The sequence below is a fragment of the Streptopelia decaocto genome, assembly GCF_964273445.1.
Source record: "Streptopelia decaocto genome assembly, chromosome: 7".
In the NCBI taxonomy this organism is placed as follows: Eukaryota; Metazoa; Chordata; class Aves; order Columbiformes; family Columbidae; genus Streptopelia; species Streptopelia decaocto.
Window position 1 is genome coordinate 54280022 of NC_138661.1, and position 22820 is coordinate 54302841.

At 37.6% G+C, this 22820-nt stretch overlaps 1 protein-coding gene across 1 annotated transcript in view; it reads right to left on the reverse strand.

The window, feature by feature from the left end:
- The window catches only part of OTOG (otogelin), a gene marked incomplete at its 5' end in the record, with an annotated part of 107658 nt that overhangs the window by 13299 nt on the left and 71539 nt on the right, over window positions 1–22820 (reverse strand). The window contains 13 exons of the mRNA XM_082059239.1: window positions 965–1075; window positions 1440–1544; window positions 2294–2506; window positions 3381–3575; window positions 5690–5828; window positions 6738–6958; window positions 9768–9951; window positions 10325–10414; window positions 11474–11610; window positions 12576–12744; window positions 13366–17177; window positions 17580–17659; window positions 18352–18469. Of these exons, the coding sequence (XP_081915365.1) occupies window positions 965–1075; window positions 1440–1544; window positions 2294–2506; window positions 3381–3575; window positions 5690–5828; window positions 6738–6958; window positions 9768–9951; window positions 10325–10414; window positions 11474–11610; window positions 12576–12744; window positions 13366–17177; window positions 17580–17659; window positions 18352–18469 (5574 nt within the window). The remainder of the gene's footprint in view (window positions 1–964; window positions 1076–1439; window positions 1545–2293; window positions 2507–3380; window positions 3576–5689; window positions 5829–6737; window positions 6959–9767; window positions 9952–10324; window positions 10415–11473; window positions 11611–12575; window positions 12745–13365; window positions 17178–17579; window positions 17660–18351; window positions 18470–22820) is intronic.

Genomic DNA, 22820 nt, shown 5'->3' on the forward strand with positions numbered 1-22820 from the left:
AGATAAACAACAGGATTTTCTCTCCCTTGCTGTTATGAATTTTTTTTTTGCTAGATTTTCTCTCCTAACAAGTTAGCCTGTCATTTTCCGGAATGCTCTTCTGCCCCAATTACAGGACCTCTGATCCCCAACGAAGGGCATCTCCTGTGATCCCAGTGTTATCCTCCCACTTGAACACACATGAAACCACAATAGGTACTCTTGGATACATACAGTGAAAAGACTCATTATACCAAAAAAGAGACAGAAGGATGCTGTGCAGACAGCAAGATTACTGTAAATAACAGAAGTGTAATTCAAGCTTTCTATTAACACTCAAATTTATGCACATGGAAGAGCTAATCAAGATGACTTTGCCTTCGCTTCATAGATATCTATGTGCAAAAATAAGAATAAATTCAATAGGACCTTTTTAGCACATTATTATCACACAGAAAACAACTGTATGGTAACATTGGAACTCCTATACTGATGCCAAAAGTGCAATTTTATTGTTGAATGAAGTCATTAAAGGCCAAGCCCCAAAATAACTGAACAAAGTTGCGTAATACTCTCATATGGGATATTTACCATTCAATAAGATGGGCCATAGATGATACAACAGGATATAGGGAACAAGAGCATATATAACTTGAGTCTTCTTTCAGATAATGCAGCCAGGCCACACACTGCATATGGACGGTCTCTCAAAAGCCCTCAAATCCCTTATCCATGGACTCCACCACCACTCCTCTACATGACCCAGGAATACTACTTATTTGCACACAAAGCTGTTTTGTGACTCTTGGTGGTTTTTGCCATTTCTTAAGTTCTGTAAAATTAATACCCATTTTTTTAAACCACTTTCAAAAATCTGACTATGTTGGGAGAGCTAAAGGAAGTACAAGGAGCCTTAACTGGCAAGATAATTGTTGCATTGCATATGCAGAAGCACGTTTAGTCTCAATGAGCCAGGATACTGTACCACATATATAGGAAATGCAGCAGGTACTCTCCACCCGAGAAGCAACTAGTGTTTGATCATCTTGACAGCTTGGCATCTGCTCCACTGGTTCACATTTTGCTGGATCACATTCTGAAAAAAGAACACATGTATCTCTTTATCCAAAGTATAGCATTCCCCCTTTGTTATGCTATAACCCTAAGAAATGGCCGTGTAGAGCACAGAAATACTACAAGACACTTTAGAAAAACTTCTTCCTTGTGTCTCAAGAAAGTAAAGACATTCTTGTCTGATATTTAACACAGACACCATCATTATACCTGCTCAACTTGAGGCACAGACCAACCCTGAGCTTTTAGATGAAAGGGAATATTGTAAATGGCCATACTAGCAGTGATGCCTACACGAACTACCTTTTTGCTTCTAAATTGTTCTATTTAGTTTACTGAAAGTCTTTTACAGGGTGAACTTTTTTACCTTTTCAAAATAAACGTACCGCAAACATAGTTGGGACAACAGGATTCTTCACTGTAGTAAGTGACCAGCTTTTCCAAGTCATTACACTCGGGGATCAGGGGTTCACAGAGGCTCTGATTACAAACTGTTACATAAAGGGAAAGAAAGAAAAAAAACTTCTAAACTATCTTATGCATTTATAAATTGAGTAGAGCAGTAGCAAGCAGTATTTGCAGTTCAATACCCCAAATCTCCAAATGACAACATGCATATGAAAACCACAACAAACTAGCAAAAAAAAAAGCAATATTCACAAGTGCTTGGCATTTGCAACACTCTCAATGGAGGCAAAGTTAAACTACAGCTGCATCCCGGTGAGAATTTAAAAATAAAAATAAAATTTCCTGTGGAAAACTCACTGCAACATGATCCCAGGTGGTCAAAATATGAAAACTGCTTGCAATTTCTTTTTGAAGATGGACTTTCTACGCTAAATAAGGATTTAATAAAGCTTTTATATGCTTTTTTGCTGCTCATGTTGTAAATTAGATAAACAATCATCTGATTTTTTTTCCCTAGTAATTAGTTACATCATTTATTTTTATTTGGATATTAAAAATAAATCAGTGGCCTGTACAACTGAGATAAACACAATTCCTATCCCAACAAACACAGAGCTATTTCAGTCCTTATAACCTTTATCCCCTCCTTCTGCCTCTCCCCCAAAACCTACTGGATATTGAGCCAAAAAACACAAAGTTTATACAGTTTTCTACCTAATCTGTAAATTCCATTCCTTTCAAAAGTAGGATATGTAACAGGAAAACAAACCACGGAGAAAGGTTATCTGCATATTCCAGTGGGCAGTATTCATAATCATTAAGGAATACTCACTACAGATCTTGTGAGGACAACATGTGTGGTCATCAGGAACAAGCAAGGCCACTTCTGCAAATCGCCGACAGTCTAAATTATGGATATCTGAACAGTTGTGCTCCACTGGAATAATGGTCTCACTGTCAACACATTTTTGCATACAGCATCCACTCAAGGAAGTTTTCCAGATTTCACCTACTGCATGAGGTGCTCCTGAGCTGTCTGTACAAGCTAGACCAGACAACAGAAAACAGAAGTAATCCCTTTTTACTTCAAAATTTAGCCTCCTCTTTCTTCCACAGGGGGTGTGGAACTATGGAGTTTAAAGACCCCCAAGTTTTAAAGGTATCACCTATTCCCATCACCCCCCAAAAAAGTGAAAGAGGAGACAGTCTGAGACTGAGTTTGCATGGAAAAGCAAGACACTCAATACCCCCCAGAGGGTCAGGGCCTCCACTGAAAGCCTAGTCACTTAAAATCCTAATCCAATCCTTTGTTTTCAAAGCAATGATCTAAAAATAAGTTACTTTTGTATTCCACACACAGCAAAACTATTATTAATTTACAGTGCTTTATGTAATCTGATTTCTAATAAACTGCAAGTTTATTAGAAGTTAGTGTTGTCAAGTTAGTGTTGTTAGTGTTAAGTATTGGTCCAAAATATGATGTGCTCAGGCAGGATTATAATGAAAATAAATATCAATGCTATCAAAAAGAACATAAGACATATACATACATTATTCAAAATGTGTAATTAACTGTTGTTGCATGTCTTTTGAATCCTGTTTAGTATCAACAGGTTTGGACCCTTTGGCAAAGGGCTAGGTGAAAAGAAGGCCAAGATTAGCGCACTTTGGATACTAGAACGCATAAACATAAGCAAAGCCTGCCATTTTGAGGAACATCCTCCAGCTGAGAGCAGGTGTCACAAGGACATTCCCTGCTAGCTCACCTGTACAGTTCATGTTTACTGACCACCTAGAGTCCTCAACTGAATGACATGTGCAGAATCTACACAACATCAGGCCAGAACTCAGCTTACTACTACTAACGCATCTGACCACCAACTTGCAGACAATAAAGAAGAAAATCACATCCAACATACCACATTTTTCTTCAGGAATACAGACAGCAGTGTGAGCTCGGTGAAGGATGGTCCCTGCAGCACAGACGCAGCCTTCTGTCAACACTGAGCAGGAGTCTGAGTCCAGAGAAGCAACCTCGTTATTCTGACAACTATCTGCAACCTCACAGGCAGCTATACAAGCCCGGTAGGAGAAGTTTTCAGAGCAGGGGAAGGCTAGGATGGAAATAAACAAATCACTCATGCTGCAGCTGCAATCACATGAGGCAATACCCAAGAGAAGATATTATGGTCTTCTTGTTAACTTCCCATACTGGCCATTTCAGTAGGATATACCAACCAAAACCACCAATACAGACCAGTTACCTTCTACAGGACAAATTCAAACTAAAGGAAGTTGCAAGCACCTTTACCTGTCTTCTTCTTGTAGTAACATTTTCATCAGGTTTCGGTTTGCATTTTGGCAGTAGAGATACCAGACCACACATCAGTGCTGACACAAAGGAATTAAACTTAAAAACATTGCAAATACTACACAGATTAATAATACAGTGTTATGGATCATTCTGAATACTTCACAGTGGTTAAAGAAAATGCAGTGATCACTAAAGGGCAAAGCTTTTGTCAATTACAAAAATATATATGTAAAGGCAAATTCAGCATTGTTTTACATGGAATAATAAAGAATGGGATAAATTCACTACTATATTTAATAGATATCCACATTAATTTCTCTCTTTTACGTGTGTCTGAAGTCAATGAACACAGTTAAATTTAACATTCTTTACCCTACTAATGTAAATTCATTGGCATGTTACAGGTGCATGCAAGAAGAGACCAAAAAAGCATATAATTTTGATTTAACTTTTCCTGTTGAAAAATTAACATGATTTTTCATTTTTTCAAAACAGTGATTAAAGCTGCATAAAAATGGCAAACGGAAAATGACTAAAAATGCCAACAGTGTGGTTCTGTGAACTACCATGTAATGATACCTAAATCATACAGCAACACCACCTGGAGTCATGGTAATGAAACAAAGTCCAGTTCATAAAGGGGCTGTCTGCTCAAAAATGAAGAAGGTTCCAGGTTAGACTTGAAAGATGAACTGGGAGAGGAGGTTGATTTTATTCAGCTCCTAACTACTGAAAATGGCCACAATGCCCCACAGGAAAGTTCTATTAGAGCCCTGTAAACAGAGGAACCCAGGCTTTTCATAATCAGCCCACAGCACATCGACACTTAGTGACTACAAAATCCAGACGAGACTTTATGGTTCTTCCTTGCTAGACATGCACCACCAGAGGCCACTGTGGTATAAAAATAAGAAAGTGATATGTCCCTTCACCACGGATGGAATACCTAAGAAATTTTACAAAATATATCTGTAAATATACTTTTTAAACAGCGATTTGCTAGTAAAATCCATACAAACTGAAGATTTTTTTAAAAGAAACAAAATTGTCTGGTTTTAGGCTTTAGACTCTAACACTCTTATTTGCAGGGCATTACAATGTACCTGCATGAAGCCTGTACACATGAACACACCTTAAATCACTTCAAAAAAGACATCACTTATGATTTCTATGTACAGTGACTTCTCTTATTTTTGAGGATCATGCTTCATCAATAAGTCTTTCCTTTTTTCAAGCGCTGAAACCACAGACCTCCCTATGTTATCACTGCTTATGGCTTTTCCTAGGTGATCACTGACAGCATAAAGAGATGCTGCAATCCAAATTTTCTATTTACTGACAACCACAGATCCCATTTGGCCTTACATTGTAGTATGTTGCTATGGGAGATGCCTTCAGCCAGGATACTCTAGCTCTCAGGTTTTGCTCCTCACTTTCCATCTAATATCAGAGGTGTTTCCTCTTTCTAATCCTTTCTCCAGAGACACAGATTTCTGGAGCAGCATCAAGCAGGCATTTCCAATTCAAAGTACCACAGAACTTTCTGTGGCTTCCTCCTTTCTATAACCAATTCTGTTGTGTTTGGGTTTTATCCGTATAAAGTGCCTAAGAGAAACAAACACTACATTGAAAGTGAGAAGATTTTACTTCTAGGGTTAAGTACATTGTAAGCCAGAGACAGATTTCTGAGCAAGGTTAATTTCTCCATCTGTGAAATAGCTACAGTGATCCTGATTCCTTTTGTACACTGCTTTGAATTGTATCGTAACAAATGCTTAATTTATTATCTCACTAATGACCTCCAAAGTATGTGAGGACTCAAGGAGCACTGGTATTTTCAACTTACAGTAACACTTATTATTAGGCAAATTTTGTCTCTGTGAGAATATCAGAGGTACAGATATATATACTTACGACAGTAATCAGAGCTCCTCCATTCTATACAAATATTAAATTTGTTGCACATAGCCACATAGGCGGCTAGCGAAATGCACGGATTTTGAATGTACTCAGTGTCTTGAGCCCACATATTGCAGAATAGCTCAGGTGGAACCTATTAAAGAAAGAATAAAAAATATTGCAACTTCATAGAGACCCTGCTAGGTAGGAAAAAGATTGACCTTTTAAAATATCAGCTACAAACAATGAAGCCAAAATGTCTTGATTCACAGTAAGCAAGAGGCCACCAGCCTTCATTGGTGTACAAAGACACTCTACTAGTATTTAAAAGTAAGGCTTCTCGAATGTTGAAAAAATATAAGACATCCTTATATTCCTCAGTTTCATCTCTTATAAGTGGCAAGGCAAGAGCGACTAGTTTTTCCAACAGAAGCCACAATTACTCATTGTTCCTTGTTCTTCCTCACCTCTATGTTTTTATCCATATTTGGCCCCTTCTTCATCGAATGCAACTACATGCAAAAGGTGAAATGGCAAATGTACTCATATGAACACAAATACATACTTTATTTGCACACTGAGTTTGTTAGTTGCTTCAGGTTTGCATTAAATGGTCTGTTCTACCCTCTCATCTCTCTAAGCTGGAATTCCTGTCTCTAGAGCCTTTGAGAATGCAGGCTCTCAGGTTACCTATTGCATTTGGAACTTATTAAATTACTGAACTCTTAAGGATTAATTAAATCCTAAAACTATTTTATTTTTCTTTGCTCTACATCATGTTGATACAGTTGAATTAGCTAGGACTAATTTATAAATTAGATGACATTTTCAAAACTAACAGAGATACTTCATGAATTCTGAAAGAGTTACTTATTGCAACTCTCCTATCAAGCTGCCAGACTCTTCAATTGTTTTTACCTTGCAACTCAGATACAAAAAGTATATATCACCTTCCACAGATGTGGTTACATTTAGTTTCACATTAATAAAATTATCAGTTACACAAAACTATATCAGAACTGCATCTCTCTCAAAATGTAAGCTTCCAAAATAGTTAACATACATAAGGGTGACAGCTGCTGAAGGTCTGGTTCAACACCAGTCTTAAGCACTCTGAGCAGTCCATGATTGAGCAATTAGTTTCCTGATGCCTGTCTTCTCCAACATACTTCAATGTGCCTGGCACTTGCCAGCTGTCTATAAAAGTCAATGGAGGATCACTTTTGCTTAAAACTGTCCTGTTGGGTAGCATCAGGTCATTTTCCAAGCTTCTATCACAAAAACCTGTGTAGTACCATAAAACAAACAAACAAACAAAAACAAAACCAAAGCAGTTTAACACCACATGGTTCATCCTGAAGTAAGTTTGAAGTGGCATATTCAAGTAATTAAACAGCTTTAAAAAAATCTTATATGACATGACAGTATCACAACTCACAACAGATACAGAAAGTCTCTAATAGATCAAAATACACAGACAAATTAAGCAAAGCAAAAGATACATCCATGAATTAAGATGGGTGAAAGGAAATCTATCAGATATCAAAGATCTGTTCAGAGATCCCAGCTATGGCACATAGGCTTCATCACTCAGTTGCACAAGCACCAAAAATGTACTTTTAAAAAGGTTACAAAGCACCTCCATGTATAGCAACAAATGAAAACTGAAAATGTTATCAGAAAAAGGAACTCCCATAAAAGATGCTTATCAGATACTGCACTTCAGAAATACTGTGCTATTCTACTCATGCTTCTGAGAAATCTTAAGTATCTATTGGCTTAAACTGCACCAGAAAAGTGCAGCTTTTGGCAGTTCTAGGAATACTTGTATTACCTCTCAACAGGGAAAAAAAAAATCCAACTTTTCTGCATTCAGTTCTCAGAAGGCAGCATCACATTTTGTTTCTGTTTAAACCAGCGCAGTTAGCCATTTTGAAACAGAGCTAAGGAAGCAATGTCACACATACAGAGTAACTTTGGCTGACACACAACATTCACGTATTGTAGTAGTCTCCTCTGGAAGGTCCTTCAAGAGCCAGCAGGTACAAAATAGCAGAATGATGGATTGGCCTCCCGTTCTTTCTTCCTCATCACAATTTCCAAGCCTTCTGTATCAGACTTCTACAATGTTTTCTTCTGATGTCTCCACAAACTTGCATGACAATTCTAAATCCTTATCTGCCCAAAAACTATTTGTAGATTTAACCATTTTCTAGAGAGCTGGTCTATTTTACCATTCCTCACCAATTCTTGGCAACAAGAGCAAGCCATTGACACCCAGTGATACAGCAACAGGCATTCAGACAGTAGAACAGCTTTTGAAGCTGTAACCATTATCTGACAAAAAAGGTTTCTAGTAGAACTTTGAGGTTGTGATTGTATGCAAAACAAATAGGAAGTACTTGATGGTTGTGAGAGACTTCAAAAGATTGCTATCATGTCTGGGATATCTTTTTCCACTACTTGTCTTACACATTGACAAGGAGATCTAACACAGCAAAACTGAGGCTTCGCAGGATCTGGTTGCAGCTAAAACTGACATGCTTGCACTCTCTTTCACCAGTTTTGCTACAGAGATGTCCATGCTCCATCCCCACATTCCTCATCGCCCACACCAGCTCTTCAACAGTTGCCATGTTTGCCCCATCCCTTCCCTGTCAAAGACAGCGCTGCCTCTGACACAGATCCTTCCAAAAGGATGCTTGTGCTGCAAAACTCCGCTAGTGCCTTCAGTTTTATAATTTCCATGAAGGTGAGAAATCAGGATCTACCAATACTGCAGTTCAGCCAAAAGACACCTGAGAAAGCTCAAATACAAGAAGCAGACTAAAACAGTACGGACAGAAGATCAGGGTAGACCAGTTTACCCTGTAAGATGCAGTACAACCAGCTGATTTAAAGCAGGCTCTGGTAAATCAGACCACACTGCCCTGTACAGGCAGATTTACACAGAGAATCCCACTCAGAGATGAATACCAGAAAAATAAAGCACATTTTCTGAAGAATTTGTACTTGGAACACCATCCACAGAAATGTGTTGTCATCTAGTTAAAGTGCCTTGTAAACCAGGAATGTAATGTACCCAGTTCTCCCTGTTGCAATAATCAAACAGGGGAAGACAAAAGAGACTTTCAGGATAACTTGAATCAGGGTTACTGAAAAACAGAGTCTTGACTTTCTTGTTTCTGTCCATCTAATTACAATAACAATTAGTCAGAGCAAGAATACTGTTGAAAACAAAAGTTAAGGCAAATTACAGATAATTATCCAATTTCAAAATGGCAGTAAATTCAAACGGTCTTCCTTTGCGAGAAGCACATTACTCTCTGCAGGACTTGGAACTGGTCTGAGCTATCACTGGTATTTGATACTGAGCTACAGGCATTTGCCCTTTCTGAAACTGGAAAGATATCCACTGTAATCACATGAACTCTGTAACCCTGGTTTCCAGCTCCAGTTCACAGCAGATAAATTTACAGATTCAGGTGTCACAGTAGGGATTTACATCAACAAATACACGCTTGCAAAAGCTACAGCATCAGCAGCTTATTCAAGGTTATGCTTTTAGAAAGAAACTATGTGAAACTATTGAGCAAACCTAACAGAGTGCAACATTATGGATATTTAACCCATTACTATTAAGAAAGTCCCTCTGAACTGTTTCCTCCCACAGATAAGTTAAGATTAGTTCTCTCAAGTTAACATTTCCTGTGAATTCCGACCTTTAGAAACTGAATATAGAACATATTGCTTCCTATCAGATGGATATCAAACACTAAATATGTAAATGACCTTATTTGACATTATGAATTTATGCCTGACTTACTTGGGCTGGGTTACAGCAATCATGCCTGTGATTCAAAGGCATTACAGTCAACACCACAGGTAAAATGTGATTACACAGATATGTATCAAATGTAATTTCAACAATTTACAAAATTAACTTAATTTTAATACTACTTTAAACTTCACAAAGATTTGCAATAACTCTTTTGGGCCAGATCCTGTAAAAGATAACTTTTCTAGTTAGGAAAACGTGCCTCCCTAGCAAAGTATTTGAATGCCTTTATTTGCTGCACCACTGCATACTTACCACATAATCCCAAAGCTCTTGGTTCTCTGGTACTATTAAACTCAATAATCATCACACCTGTGTTGTGAAACCACTGAATTCTGATTTTTGTTGGGGTCTCAACTGCATACTTGAAGCCCGAATCCTCGACTTTGTATCCATATTTTCTAACAGTAGGCCAAGCAAATCTTGAATTTACTGTTATCTGAAATACACACAGAAAAGATGTTAAACGTCAGGTGCCAAGTGCTGTAGGTAGAAGAAGTAAGGCCAGATTCTTGACAGCTTAGGCATCTAACTCATAACTAATTTCAGAAGAAGTCAGGCTCACCTGCACAAAGATAATATAGGTACTACAGCAACTAAGAGTTTATGTGACTTGCTCTGCAACTTCATTAACCTCATTAACTGTTTGGCTCTTTCAACTTAAAAGCCATTTACTAAATTACAAAGTTGGAACAATTAATTATATTACCTATTGTGTCGTACTCTAATCGTCACTATCCACATGAGGTGGCAGTTGATTACAGAAGATGCTATCTAAAAGGCAAATAAAAACTAACTCTAAAAATACTTACTTTTCTACTTAAACGATTGATAATAATTTGGTTTGATACGTAGGTTAAATTCAACATTGCCAGGCACAAAGAAGTTGAATTTGAGTTACTCTGTGGAGAAAGCAAAAATGCATCAGCCCTTGTCATGATGTCCAAAATCTTTATACATTAGCTGCTTATTGGTTTCAAGTACTGAGACATTAAGGATTTTGGTGGTTATATTTTTAAGAGGAGAAAACTGCTGCTGATTGTAGTTTCAAGTCTGGACTGACTACAAAGTTCATGTAAGTAGCATTCTTGCAAAATCAACAAACAAAATACTATGGTCCCATTGTGTTCAGCAACTGTATTGTATCACCCAAAATTACAATAGAAATCAAAGTTTTCAGGAAAGAAAAAATATAGCAGACTAGCTGTTTGGACACCAAAAATATTAGATACATATCTGAAGGTGAGCAAGAGTGAGACTGGGAATGATGAATCTATACGATATATGAACAATACAGAAGTAATGGATCAGAAATACATCCATACTTCCTAAGCTACAAGGTGCTGAACAAAACAGAAAGCACTGAGTACAACAGAAAAACAAATCTGAAAGTCATAAACAGATTTCCTTTTTCATATCAGTCATAGTGAGCTTCTGGAATTAACTTCCGTAAGGTACTACTTAGGACAAAACTTTGTGATGGACATCTATACGGACATCAAAATTTACCTTGCTTTCATAGAAGAGACCTGGTTTAAAGTATTTTCTAAAGGTCCACAAGAAATTAACTCTTCATGACATATAGCCAATCTACACTACCCATTAGGCAGGATACCCATTCGGGTTTCTCTCTTCCCTCTCTGAAACAACAAGTATTTGCCCCTATCAGAGACCTGGAAAGCACAGGATGGTCTAATTTAGTCTGACCATCCTACAGTCTTTTATGGCTCTGAAGACTGGTGTTTCCAGGGCAAATTTATTGGAAGGAACTATGCACATACAGTCAGGTGATAAAAGGCTGTACAGTTCATTACTGTTGTCAAGTAGAAGTACAACTCATAGATATTGCACAGAAGTGAATAATTAACCACAACTATGTAGTATTACTATGCCCTTCCTTCCAAGAGACACCTTATTAGCAGTACTGAACACCATCTGTTAGCTGATAAATGTTAAGTTACCATTTTACAGTCAAGGACATGGATGCTTATAGTTTCATCTCGAGTTTGACTAACAATGTAGGATGCTTCTTTGAATAAAGCCAAATGATTTCCATCATAGGTTACAATGCTCAGATCAGAGAAAATTGTGCAACGACCTAAGAAAAATAAAAATAAATGTGGGTTTTCTAAACTTATTTTAGAATCTCTCTAAATATTACAAAACCGGAAGATAAACCAATAAATTTCATAAGACTAACCAGATTACTAGAGTTTCACACATGCACACATTTTCAGGTATATTTGATACTGTTGCATCTCTGTAAATGGACAGCAGAGTCAAATCCTGCATATTTCAGTGGGACAACATGCAGGCCTCTGCAATCAGTCATTTTCTTACACTTCTCGCCAGTAAAGGTTTGTAATTTTCACAAACCCCAAACTAGCAAAACCATGAATGACAGTGGATCATGCCAGATCCTTAGATCCTCTCTAGTCTTGTTCCTAAGGCAGGAGCTCACATTGAAAGTTTCCTTCTTCCCAGTTTTATTGCTAAAGCTTGTGTTTCAAAAGTCTTGGAGTTCTACTAGTTATCTCAAACTCTAGAGCATAAGAAGAAATCTGCATTGCTTATCTCCGCATCCTTTCTTTGCTATTATGGATTAAATTGAATTTTCTTTAAGGTTTGGATTCTTCTGGCCCAATTCTAAGTAACCGATGGGAGTGACTACAGTATAGCTGTACTTCCAGAGTCCCCAGACTGTTAACAGTGTCTATGAAATCTTCTCATCCTGAAGCAGATATAAGATGAACCAAAAAATCCACTGACTATTTTGACTAGGTGTCCTCTGATGAGGCAGAAAAAAAGACAGATGTAAGTCAAACCCAGACATCTCCACTGCAGATACCTAAAGCTGGGTAAGAGGAATATCCTACAATAAAGAAGCATTTTGATTTCTTATCCATGGATGTAGAAGTAGAATTATAAATTGCATTGGACAATGAGTAACTCATACAATCTTCTATTTCTATGCCATGGTACAGAAGTGTCAGTTCTTAAGCCTTACATACACATTAAATTGTTACCTGAGTACTTCAAAAGTACTGCATAATTAAAACTTACATGCACATTCCCACTTTGGGCAACATTTGTCACCATTCACTTGAGCAGCAAATCCTAAAACTCCACAGCTGTGTTGAGTTGCATTGTATGGGCAGTTCTGTGACTTATTAACTTGGATCAGTTGTCCATTCAAGCAAATGTGTTTTATGCACTCATTCTCTGTGATTGGCTAGAGCATATTTAACAAAAGACATAAGTTACCATTCTTACCAAGTTAGTATCACAATATTGTAGAGTATTTGCTCAAAAAAGGGGCTGTTACTCTTCAGGTACAGAATACTTATGAATCCTTGTTAAACTGATGGAAGCTACAAGTGAAGAGCACCTTTGAAAACATGACCATCCTGAGGACAGTTTACAACAGCTGTCCTGTTCTAAAGCAGAGAACAGCATTATGGAATTTTTAACTTTACATTAAAAAAAATTGAGAAGGAAAAGTATGGAAAGGCACAAGTATGAATAATAACAAGGACTTCTGGAAAACATACTTTAAAGGAGCATCATAATAAAAAACTGCCATATTTTGCAAAAAAATAAAAAAAAAATCTTGTAACAGTCATGCTTAAAAACTGAAGCCCAAACCAGTGTTTTAAAGCACTAATGAAAACCATTATGTCAAATGAAATAATCCACAGTTACAGATAAAACTGAGAAAATAATAGGGCTCCCTGTTTGGCAAAGATGTTTTAAATCCTAGAGACCAAAGTATGGCTCACACTTTTTTTATCAGTATGTAAAAGTAACCAAAAAATATTCAAAACTAAATGGACAAATATTTAGAGTTACTCACTGTACAAGTCTGAAGAGATGCTGTTTCTCTAGGCAGCATAAGAGCCGACGCTGTGACTCCTGACATGGTTTCAGCTGTTGCCAGTCCATCAGAAAATGCTGCAGTCAAGCCATAAAGTGGTTTGGTAGATAAATAGGCAAATGAAGAAACTGATGGAGCTGCTGTGTCATTTGAATGGTCAGGAACCATTAACAGTGAAGTCATAGAACGTGTTTGCACCTCAGATGGTATTTCATGTTTTGAAGTCTGAGTAGTACTGACCAATGATGCAGCTACAGAAGAGAAAGGTTTTGGTTCAGAGGATGAACGTACGGTGGACAGTACTGATACACTTAGGTTAGAAGGAACTGCAGTTGTGTTTGTGAAATATGGAGAGTAAAATGTCTGAGGTGTTCTGGGGGTAACAGGAGCACCCTGAGTATGGACAGCTTGGACTTCTGCTAATTCTGGCTCTTCAGATTTTACTGTATCAAGGGACATGGCTCCTTTTGCTTCTGAAGTTACAGAAAAAGAGGTGGGCTTCACAGAGCTTGTGATGGATTCTGTTACTGCTTCTGCTTTTTCTGAAGTTGCTGATAAAATACTAACATTCTTCTCAGTACTGCTTATCATTGAAGAGGCTGAGGCTGCAGCTGATGAATGGGCCACAGCCGACAACGTTGTACTTGCTAGGAACGTGGAACTGTAGGCAGTGGTTGAAAGTGTGACTTGCTTGGGCAACACCACCGTTTTCTCTGTACCAGTTCTGCCCGCTGATGTGAATGGCCCACTCCCCATCACAACGGGAATTTCTGTTGTTTCTGGTAACAAAACTGAAGAGATTGACTTAGTTTCTGCTGAAGCTGTAGTTGTTTCAAGAGTTTGACTTGAATAAAGTGATTCAGTAAATGAGGACTGCCGTGTGAATTTTAGACCAGTACCTGCCTTTTGTGTGGAAAATGAAGGAAATGCTTCTTTTTTAACTGTTCCTAATGCAGAGGAAGCTGCAAGCACTTCTGGTGAGGAAGGGTGAATCCTGGTGCCAGAAATCAAGTCAGCCACTGTTCTAGTTGGGACTGTAGACTGTAAAACAGAGGAAGTTCTTGACACATATGGCTGCATGACTGAATCAGTTAGATGCAACTCTTTTGCAGTTGGCAAAATAACTTGTGTAGGACCTACTGAGGTAGGTAATATACTTGAATGAATGCCTTCAGGTAGTGAGGAAGTCAATTTTACCATAGATTCAGGTGTGCTAAAAACATGTTGTGGCTGACCAGTGGATTTTCTCAGAGTTTCTGCAGGATACTGGTAAATTGGGGTACTGCTTTGGCTTGTCAACAAAGGTGCAGGAGTCTGGTGACCAAGTTTTACAGTTGTCTGAGAAGAAAAATGTGGTATAGCCATGCTCTTTGTAATCTGTACTGAAAGTTTATCTCCTGAAGATGTCTGTCGAGAGAAGGGGCCTACTGAAGATGGAAGAAAGGGTGGCTGAGCAGTAACTGCTGTAAGTTTTACAGTATCCGTAATACTTTGGACTGTAGATTTCAATGCTGTAGAAACTATTTTAGTTTCTACAGGATATTTTGGTGCAGTTGTTACTTTTGGTATCATTTGTGTTAAAGAAGATAAAGAAACTAATTTATCTGCTATATACTGAGACGTGGAGAAAGTGTAAGAAGACTTCGTTATTGGAAGTGCAACAGAAAGGGACAGAGTTGATTTGTCTTTGGCTGTCACTACTTTTTTTGTTGTTGTGAGTTGACTGCTGATTTCAGAGGATGGGGAGAATGTGGCATAAGTGATATTTAAAATGGCTTTGCCCGGTGATTTGTCATGTGATACCACTGTTATTGGACTTGATTGTTCTGTTATAGTGGATAAAGTAGAGAAAGTCGGGACAGGAGAAGTCTTTTCTGTTGGTAGCGTAGATTTTGCTAGGGTTGTTCTTGGATATAAAGAGATCATTTCATGGGATGTATGCACAGGACTGAGAGCTGTCAGTGATGCTTCTTTTCCATATGAGGGTAGTGAAGGAAGAGAAATGTCTGAAGAGATAAGAGAACTTGATGGTGAAGGGGTGAAAGCAGATGGTTTTCTAGTAGAGATGCTACTACTTCTTTCCGCTTGTGTTTTATCAGGCTGTGTTGTCAACAATGTGGTTTCAGTTGTGCTAGAGAGACTAAGTGGAGATCCAGTGATGGAGGTTCTTTGAGCTGACTCTCTTTCTGTAGCTACGAAAGGAACTGTGGTGGTTTCTTTTGATGAAACAGAGGTTTGCATTGCTGATGTAGTAACAGTACCCGAATATCCTGAACTGCTGGTCTTCACCATACTTGACGCCAGAGTTGACTTGATTTCAGTAGACGTTTTTCCAGAAAACAAAGTTGACTTCATTGATAATTCAAAAGGAGATGTCATTTTGGATGTTACCTCAACAGACAAAGGTGTCACTCTGGTAGTCTCAGCCACAACAGGATATTTAGTGTATAATGTAGTCAGGAACTCTGTTGTATTTAGAACTATGTATGAGGGATATCCTGTAGTTGAAACAGTTTTAAATGTTTTTTTTAATTCACCTGAAGCTGGAGAAGCAGGAGTAGGAACAGACACTGAAGGTCTTTTTGTAGAAAGAGTGACAGATTTTTCAGTTGTAGAACTAGGATGTACTGAATATGGAGGGAAATAGGAACTTGATGTATGCTCCACATGAGATGTTGTTTTAGGAGTTTCCTTTTTATGAGCTGTAAATGATAACAAAGTTGTTTCTGATAATCTCTCTTGAGTTTGCAGAGTTGTCTTTGGAGCTAGAGTCGTAGTGGAAGTTACCTCTGCAGTACCAGTACGGTGTTGAACCATTTCAACAGGAGGTTCTGTAATTGCCTTTCCTAATGAAATAGGTGGTGTGGATGTTGGTGAAAACGTAGTCTTCATGCTTTGTTTAGTTAAAACTGCTGCTTCTGTTGTTGCTGAAGACACTGGTTTTAACAAAGTAGTGACCACAGGAGAAAATGATGCTAATGTAACATTAGCTACTGTGGTAAAAGACTGCTCTACACTTATTTTTGACCCTTCTGAAGTTCGTGTTAGGTTTACTGGTGGCATATATGAAGTCATGCCCTGACGGGGTGATGTGGAAAACTGGGGCAGATACACAGTAGTCTTTTCTGTTATTGATTCAAATGAACTGGGTGTAAATGATGTAAGTCCTCCTGGTTCTGCCTGTGCTTCTCTCATGGGAAGTGTTCTCGTAGTTATTTCTGGTATTTCTATTATTTTAGTTTTGACTGGAAATTCTGTTGTTCCAAGTGGTGTCCCAGTAAAAATAAAAGTAGAAATTGGTCTGCTTTCTGATTCTGTGCTTGTAGTCACTGCATGTGTAGCAGTTATTGTCTGAGGTTCTGTAGCCCTCAGTAGTTTAGTGGAACCACTACTGATCAGTTGTATCTTTGTGGAAGTTTCTGAACTGACAGTAGACGGAAACAATGGAGAAATGTCAGCAGGAGAAGACAAGCTTACATTAGATTGTGTTGTCCCAGACATTGCTGTAGTGCTCCTCCCAGATGTAATTTCTGTTGAGGAAATGTTTGATGATAAAGTTATAGTTGGAAGTGTTGTAATAGATGTGAGAGCTGAAAATTCAGTTTTCCCTGTAGTTGCAGTGAATGGCAATTTTGAAGCAAGTGTTGTTTCCACGTCCTTCACTTCAGGTACAGGAAATGATGATACTGCTTCACTGATCACTGCCAAACTTGTACTTGATGTTATTTGTGAAACTGTTGGTGTGTGAATGCTGGGTGGCAAAGGTGGACTATCATCTGCAGGTTCAATGCCTGAAATCGACACAAGAGTAGTCTGAAATCTATGAATAACTATAGTCAGGAAGGTAGCAGAACTAGAAGGAAGTTATGTTAACTCACATAACCCTGATCTTTTCAATTGCTTTTAAACTTCTAAAATTCTTCGACAAATTACAAAAATAAATTCATTAAATCATTTGCTGTACATCTGATGTTACTGAAATGTTTTATGAAGAAAGAACATAGTTTAAATTTTGTCTTAGACTTTTGAGGAGTTAAATTGTTTTAAATAAAATGTATGTTCAGTGAACTCAAGATGTAACTAAGGTCATAGTTACATGAATTTAAGCACCCATATTTGAAAATTTTACTAAAGACCTAAGAATTTATATATACTAAGTATCATACAAAATATAAATAAATTTTCAAACATACAGTCTTCAAAATACACGCATCTTTGAGTGATTTCATCCAGCAACATATTGAGAGGACAGGCAGGGACACATCCTTCTACTCTAAAAGAAAAACAATTAGTATTAATTAGTTGAACAGTACCTTCTGTATCAAGCATTTTATTCTAGGAAAATACAATTTATTTTTTAAGTATTTTTAAGTAAATGGTCTTGTTCTATCTAAATCTCATCATGTCAGTGCACTCCTTCAAAATGTCATTGCCGCTGTTTCCATTCTCAGTTAGATCTAAGCTAAAGCATGAACTCCATGATATCCAGACTTCGAAATGAACGGTCTCAGGTTCAGTAGTGAATGCTATTGCTTAAGACATGCCACACATTTTTGCATACCAAAATCCAAATGTCAGTTTTACCAGATTTAGCACAAATTCCAGTTGGGAAGAAAAGGCAAGGAAGGACAGACATGGCGGTTGCAATGCCATAATGAAAAAGTAGGGGCACAATTATTTGCAACAAACTTGTTATCACTTCTCTTAATTAATACTCTATAATACCTTTAGAATTTAAAATATATTAGTCATTCCAGAGTCTGACAATACTTAACAACTGAAATGTCACTTTCATGTAGCTGCCCAAGCAGGTTTTATTCCATTACTTTTCTCCTTCACTTACCTCATTATACAAGAACACAGTCCTGCTATACTGAGCCTACATCTGGTCCCTCATATTCTTACTATGCTGCATAAGTATATTACCCAAATTATGTAATTTTCCATAAAAATACATACACTTACTTTGGTACCGCCTGACAGGTTTTTCCCAAAGGGTCCCTGCATGTCTTGAAACAAGGGCTTGTACAGGCATCATAATGCCATTCACATGCAGAACGTGATAGAAACTTAAATTTGACATCTGAAAAAAAAAAAAAAAAAAAATCAAGATCTGCTATTCTCAGAGATTTCTAGAAACACACGCAGACACACATCACTAAGAGGCATGCTTTACCTTCACTGCAGCTCTAAATCTCTTACTGTTTCTACCTGTATTCTCTCCACATAAAATTGGTAATATTTTTTGAACTACTAAGTTCTTTAAGACATAGACAGTTTATGCTTATTCAGATTACATTAAAGATTGCTGGCTCTGTAGCCTTTTTTACTCTTTGTATTATAAAATACGACATTGAATTATCCGCATTTACTGCATATTACAATCACATGAAAATAAAGCCAGCAAGTTAGAGCTGTTCTTTTTAACAACTGTATCAACTATAAAACTAGATGTTTGGTTATTCAAACAAAATGCAAAATTGAGATTATATTGATTCAGTACACTGTTATTAGAATAAAAATAAAAAGCAACAGTTGGATATACTGATACTCTTTATAAGAATGTTTCGTAACAGTTGTTTACTTCATGTGTAAAATTTGCTGATATAGCACAAAGGTGTACATAACTTGTATGATACAATTGTATTTTAAAAGCCAGAATAAACACCATTCCAAATAAAGTAAGCAGAAATGGTGCCAACTTAAGCTCTTTAAAACAATGTATCTTAACAGTTAATCTTCTCAAAAGCAGTATAAGGTAATTACTCCAAGAGAAATAATTCGAACCTCAAAACACGTTGAATCTGAAATTCTAACCGCTCTTACAATGAACAAAGCAACTCAGATGGGATGAGACTGGTAGGTCTTGCAAAGTTTAACTCAAAACATACACTTCACAGGACAACATAGTACCAATAATGAAACACTATGGTAAGTTAAAAAAAAGAGAGAGAGAGAGGAACAACAATAACAACAACAACAAACAACAACAAACACCCCACACACCAAACCAAACCGCCTTCAGAGTATCTATGCAGACGGTGTTTCTATTGAAAGACTTCAAATTCACATAATTGAAATCCGAAGTACAAATTGGGATGGAGGAAGAGTTAAACTTCAAAGTGAGAACAAACAGAAATAAGGATCAGCTATGCTTCCAGTGCTTATTAATATACACAGGAATTTTACAAAATTAAGAAGTGTAAAATCTGAAACAAACCGGTGGCAACCATCATGTGGGTGATGCATTTGCATATTCAAATGCAGCACCGTACTTGCTTCCTCACCACAACCCTGTCCCACCTGCGTGCAGAACAGCTCCCACACAATGCCACGTCAGCCCCGTGGCTTTTCCAATGCCTGCATGACTTTGACAGCACATCTGGATTTCTGTACCTGACCTGTGACAGCCCACCCCAGCCCCTCCTGCAGCAGCCCAGGGCACAGCAGCGACACTCATTTATGCCCAGAGGAGGCCACCATTGTGACATACGGGTCCCCTCTAGATTGGCAAACCTGTTCTTAGAGCCATGTTGTTCACATCTTACAAAGAGTAGCTGCTCTTAAACAACAGTTACATTAATGACCAGAAAGAAGTTTCCATTTTTGGTCTTTTGAAGTCTTTTTGCGTTTAAGTTTTGCTTGACCAAGATACGAAGAGTAGCTCTTTTACATCTTCTTGGAGACACTCAATTTTCCCATGAAGATCCTAAGAAATTGTTCTTCCTGCAATTCAGGGACATCAGCACTTACGAGTAATTACCTCTCTGCCATCATTAACCATTAATGTCTTTTTAATACAAAAAATTATCTTAAATCGAACACATAAATCACGCTCAAACAAAAGAGTGTGTGTGTTGCCATCTAGTGGTATCCTTTTTACATGCCACTCTATCCAAGGATCTAACTTGTCCCTGCTTTTGAAAACATGATTCTTATGACGGTAACAAATGCATTTATAAAGTTACATTCCCATAAAAAGCTAAGTACATGTCACTGAATTCTTCTGGGTCACAGTGAGATCAAATTAAGTCGCTTAAATCTAATGTAGGAAGGGAATTATTTCCATACATTTTGCTGACTAATGTAAGGGATTTTGTATGCACTGACAAGATAGAGTGGTACAGTTTAAGGACAAAAGAAGATACATGACAAAAAGACAGAAAATATCAGGGATCTGTTTGTCACGGGCAATCACTGTGGTAATAACCAGCAGTAACAGTACATCCAAGGAGAATCTAGAAAATCTCATTCATCAGATTACCATAGATTAAGCAAGGAGACAGATCTATGTTCTTCTAACTCTTGCCGTAAACCTCACCATTAATAACATCAGAGGTTTTAAACACAATAAAGGGACAAGCTTTGCAGAACGTGAACTGTAACCCAACAAACGTTAGTTTCTAAGTTTAGCAGAAACAGCGATCGTGAACTAACACTTCCAGGTGCTGGGATTAACATACCATCTCCCTTTCTCCAAACAAATACAGACTTTTATGAAATGACTGCCACGCTTCCCTCAAGCTTTCCTACAGATTAAGTTCACAGAGACTGCTGGTGTTGCATGCCTTGTAGGAAATAGGGGGAATTTCTATGTGAAGGCATAGCATTTGTTGAGTGGTTCATAAACATCACTTTCAGTCAAGAATGAGCAAAGTCATGCTTGTCAGCAAATTTTGTCTCTACTTCTGCAGAAAGAAATATGGACAACAGATGAATTCATTAACCTGGTCACAAAAGTGTTTTCAAATAAGAGCGTTAGAACCAATGGACATTTAATTTTCCAGTCAAGGCATTTAGAGAACTGTGTAATACAGGCCAAGCTGTTTTAGGTTTTTAGTGTGTAAATTGCATGAAAGAACAGAACAAACCACCACAGCAAGAGCCGAATATAGTGCATGAATTGGTTTCTAGTATCACAGAAGTTTTCAGTATGTGTGTGTAAACCCATCAGATATAGTGAAATCTGTGCTTTATTATGAATTATTGGAAAACGCCTTTCCAGCATTAGAAGAATGTCAGTTCAGTCATTCATCATATTTGAAGTTTTCACTATTGGCAGTATCATTTCTAGAATGACTAAGGAGCCCAAGGACCTAGCTGAAAACAACCCAAAACCACACAACAAGATGCAGTTCCTGCTTTAAAAGTTTAGATTAAATAGAGATTAGATAGAAAATGGCAGGGAGAGAATTCAAGTCTAGGCCAAATGAACAATAAAATATCTCTGTATCTCACTAAAAAAATAGATTATTTTACCACCTTTTAGTTCATACGTTACATTAAATATGATCCCAACACTCACAATCAGAAGGGCATAAGGAAAAGCAGTAACGAAGTGCTTTAATGCCAGTCCAGCATTCCTCTCTCTAAACTGAAGGAAATATTCCTTTCACTCTCTCTATTGATTTTCGACATTAAATGCCATGCCAGGCCAACCTCAGCATTATTGGTACTACCACAGCTCAGAAACTGGGGATCTCACCAGTGTCATGGCACGAATGATTTATGCTAGCCAGGATACTCATCAGCCATCTCCACCACGTGCTTCCCTCTTTTTTAATACTTAAATTCCCCCTCCAGCAACCAGTAATACAAGCTTACTGTACTCTGGGCAACAGTATAGTTCACTCACAACAGAAGAATGATACACAGGTTACAGACAATGAGTCAAGCTTCGTATATCAGGCATGTGTTCCTCAAAAATATTTGTCATGGAATTTGAAAATAACCACATGCCTCCTGGTGAAGTCTACCAGCATTTGCCTTCTGTTCAGTGACACAGCAAACCCTTCACAAAATGGTAAATTATGCCCTGGATGAGAGTTGACATGCCAACAGAGCCCACTGTTCTCTTACTGAACAGGAGCTGAGCGTGTCAATATGTTACTGCAGAAACCTTTTGCATGACTGCAGGAATACACATTGCCAAAGACAACATGTTAAAACACATTCCCCAACTCCATTGCTGTCTCACTTGGACATCAGAGAAGCATTTTGTTTCCTGTACCTTATGATTTTCATTCTTTGTGGATTTCAAAAATAATTCTGTGGTAATAAAGACAGTTGCTAGCATTTAATATAGAATTTTAGGTGTCTCAATCACTGACAGACTGTGGAGTTGTGTCGAGTCACAAAAACCTTTCATAATATCTTGGTCACTTTTCACATATTAGTGATTTCTACTGTTCACAAGTCCATCCTGCCTTTTTTTCTTTCTATGCTGACATTTACCTCATAGGGACAAAATTTGCAATTGTCAGAATCTGCATATTATTAATGTGAATATTTCATGCTGTACGCAAAAAATGGGTATGTACATAAAAAAAACACGAAAACTAAAATTTGAAATGTTCTAATATTAATAAAAGGTTATTTAAAAAAACAAAAGAGGTTTTAAAATTAATGAAAAAAAAAAGTATTTGGATATTCAT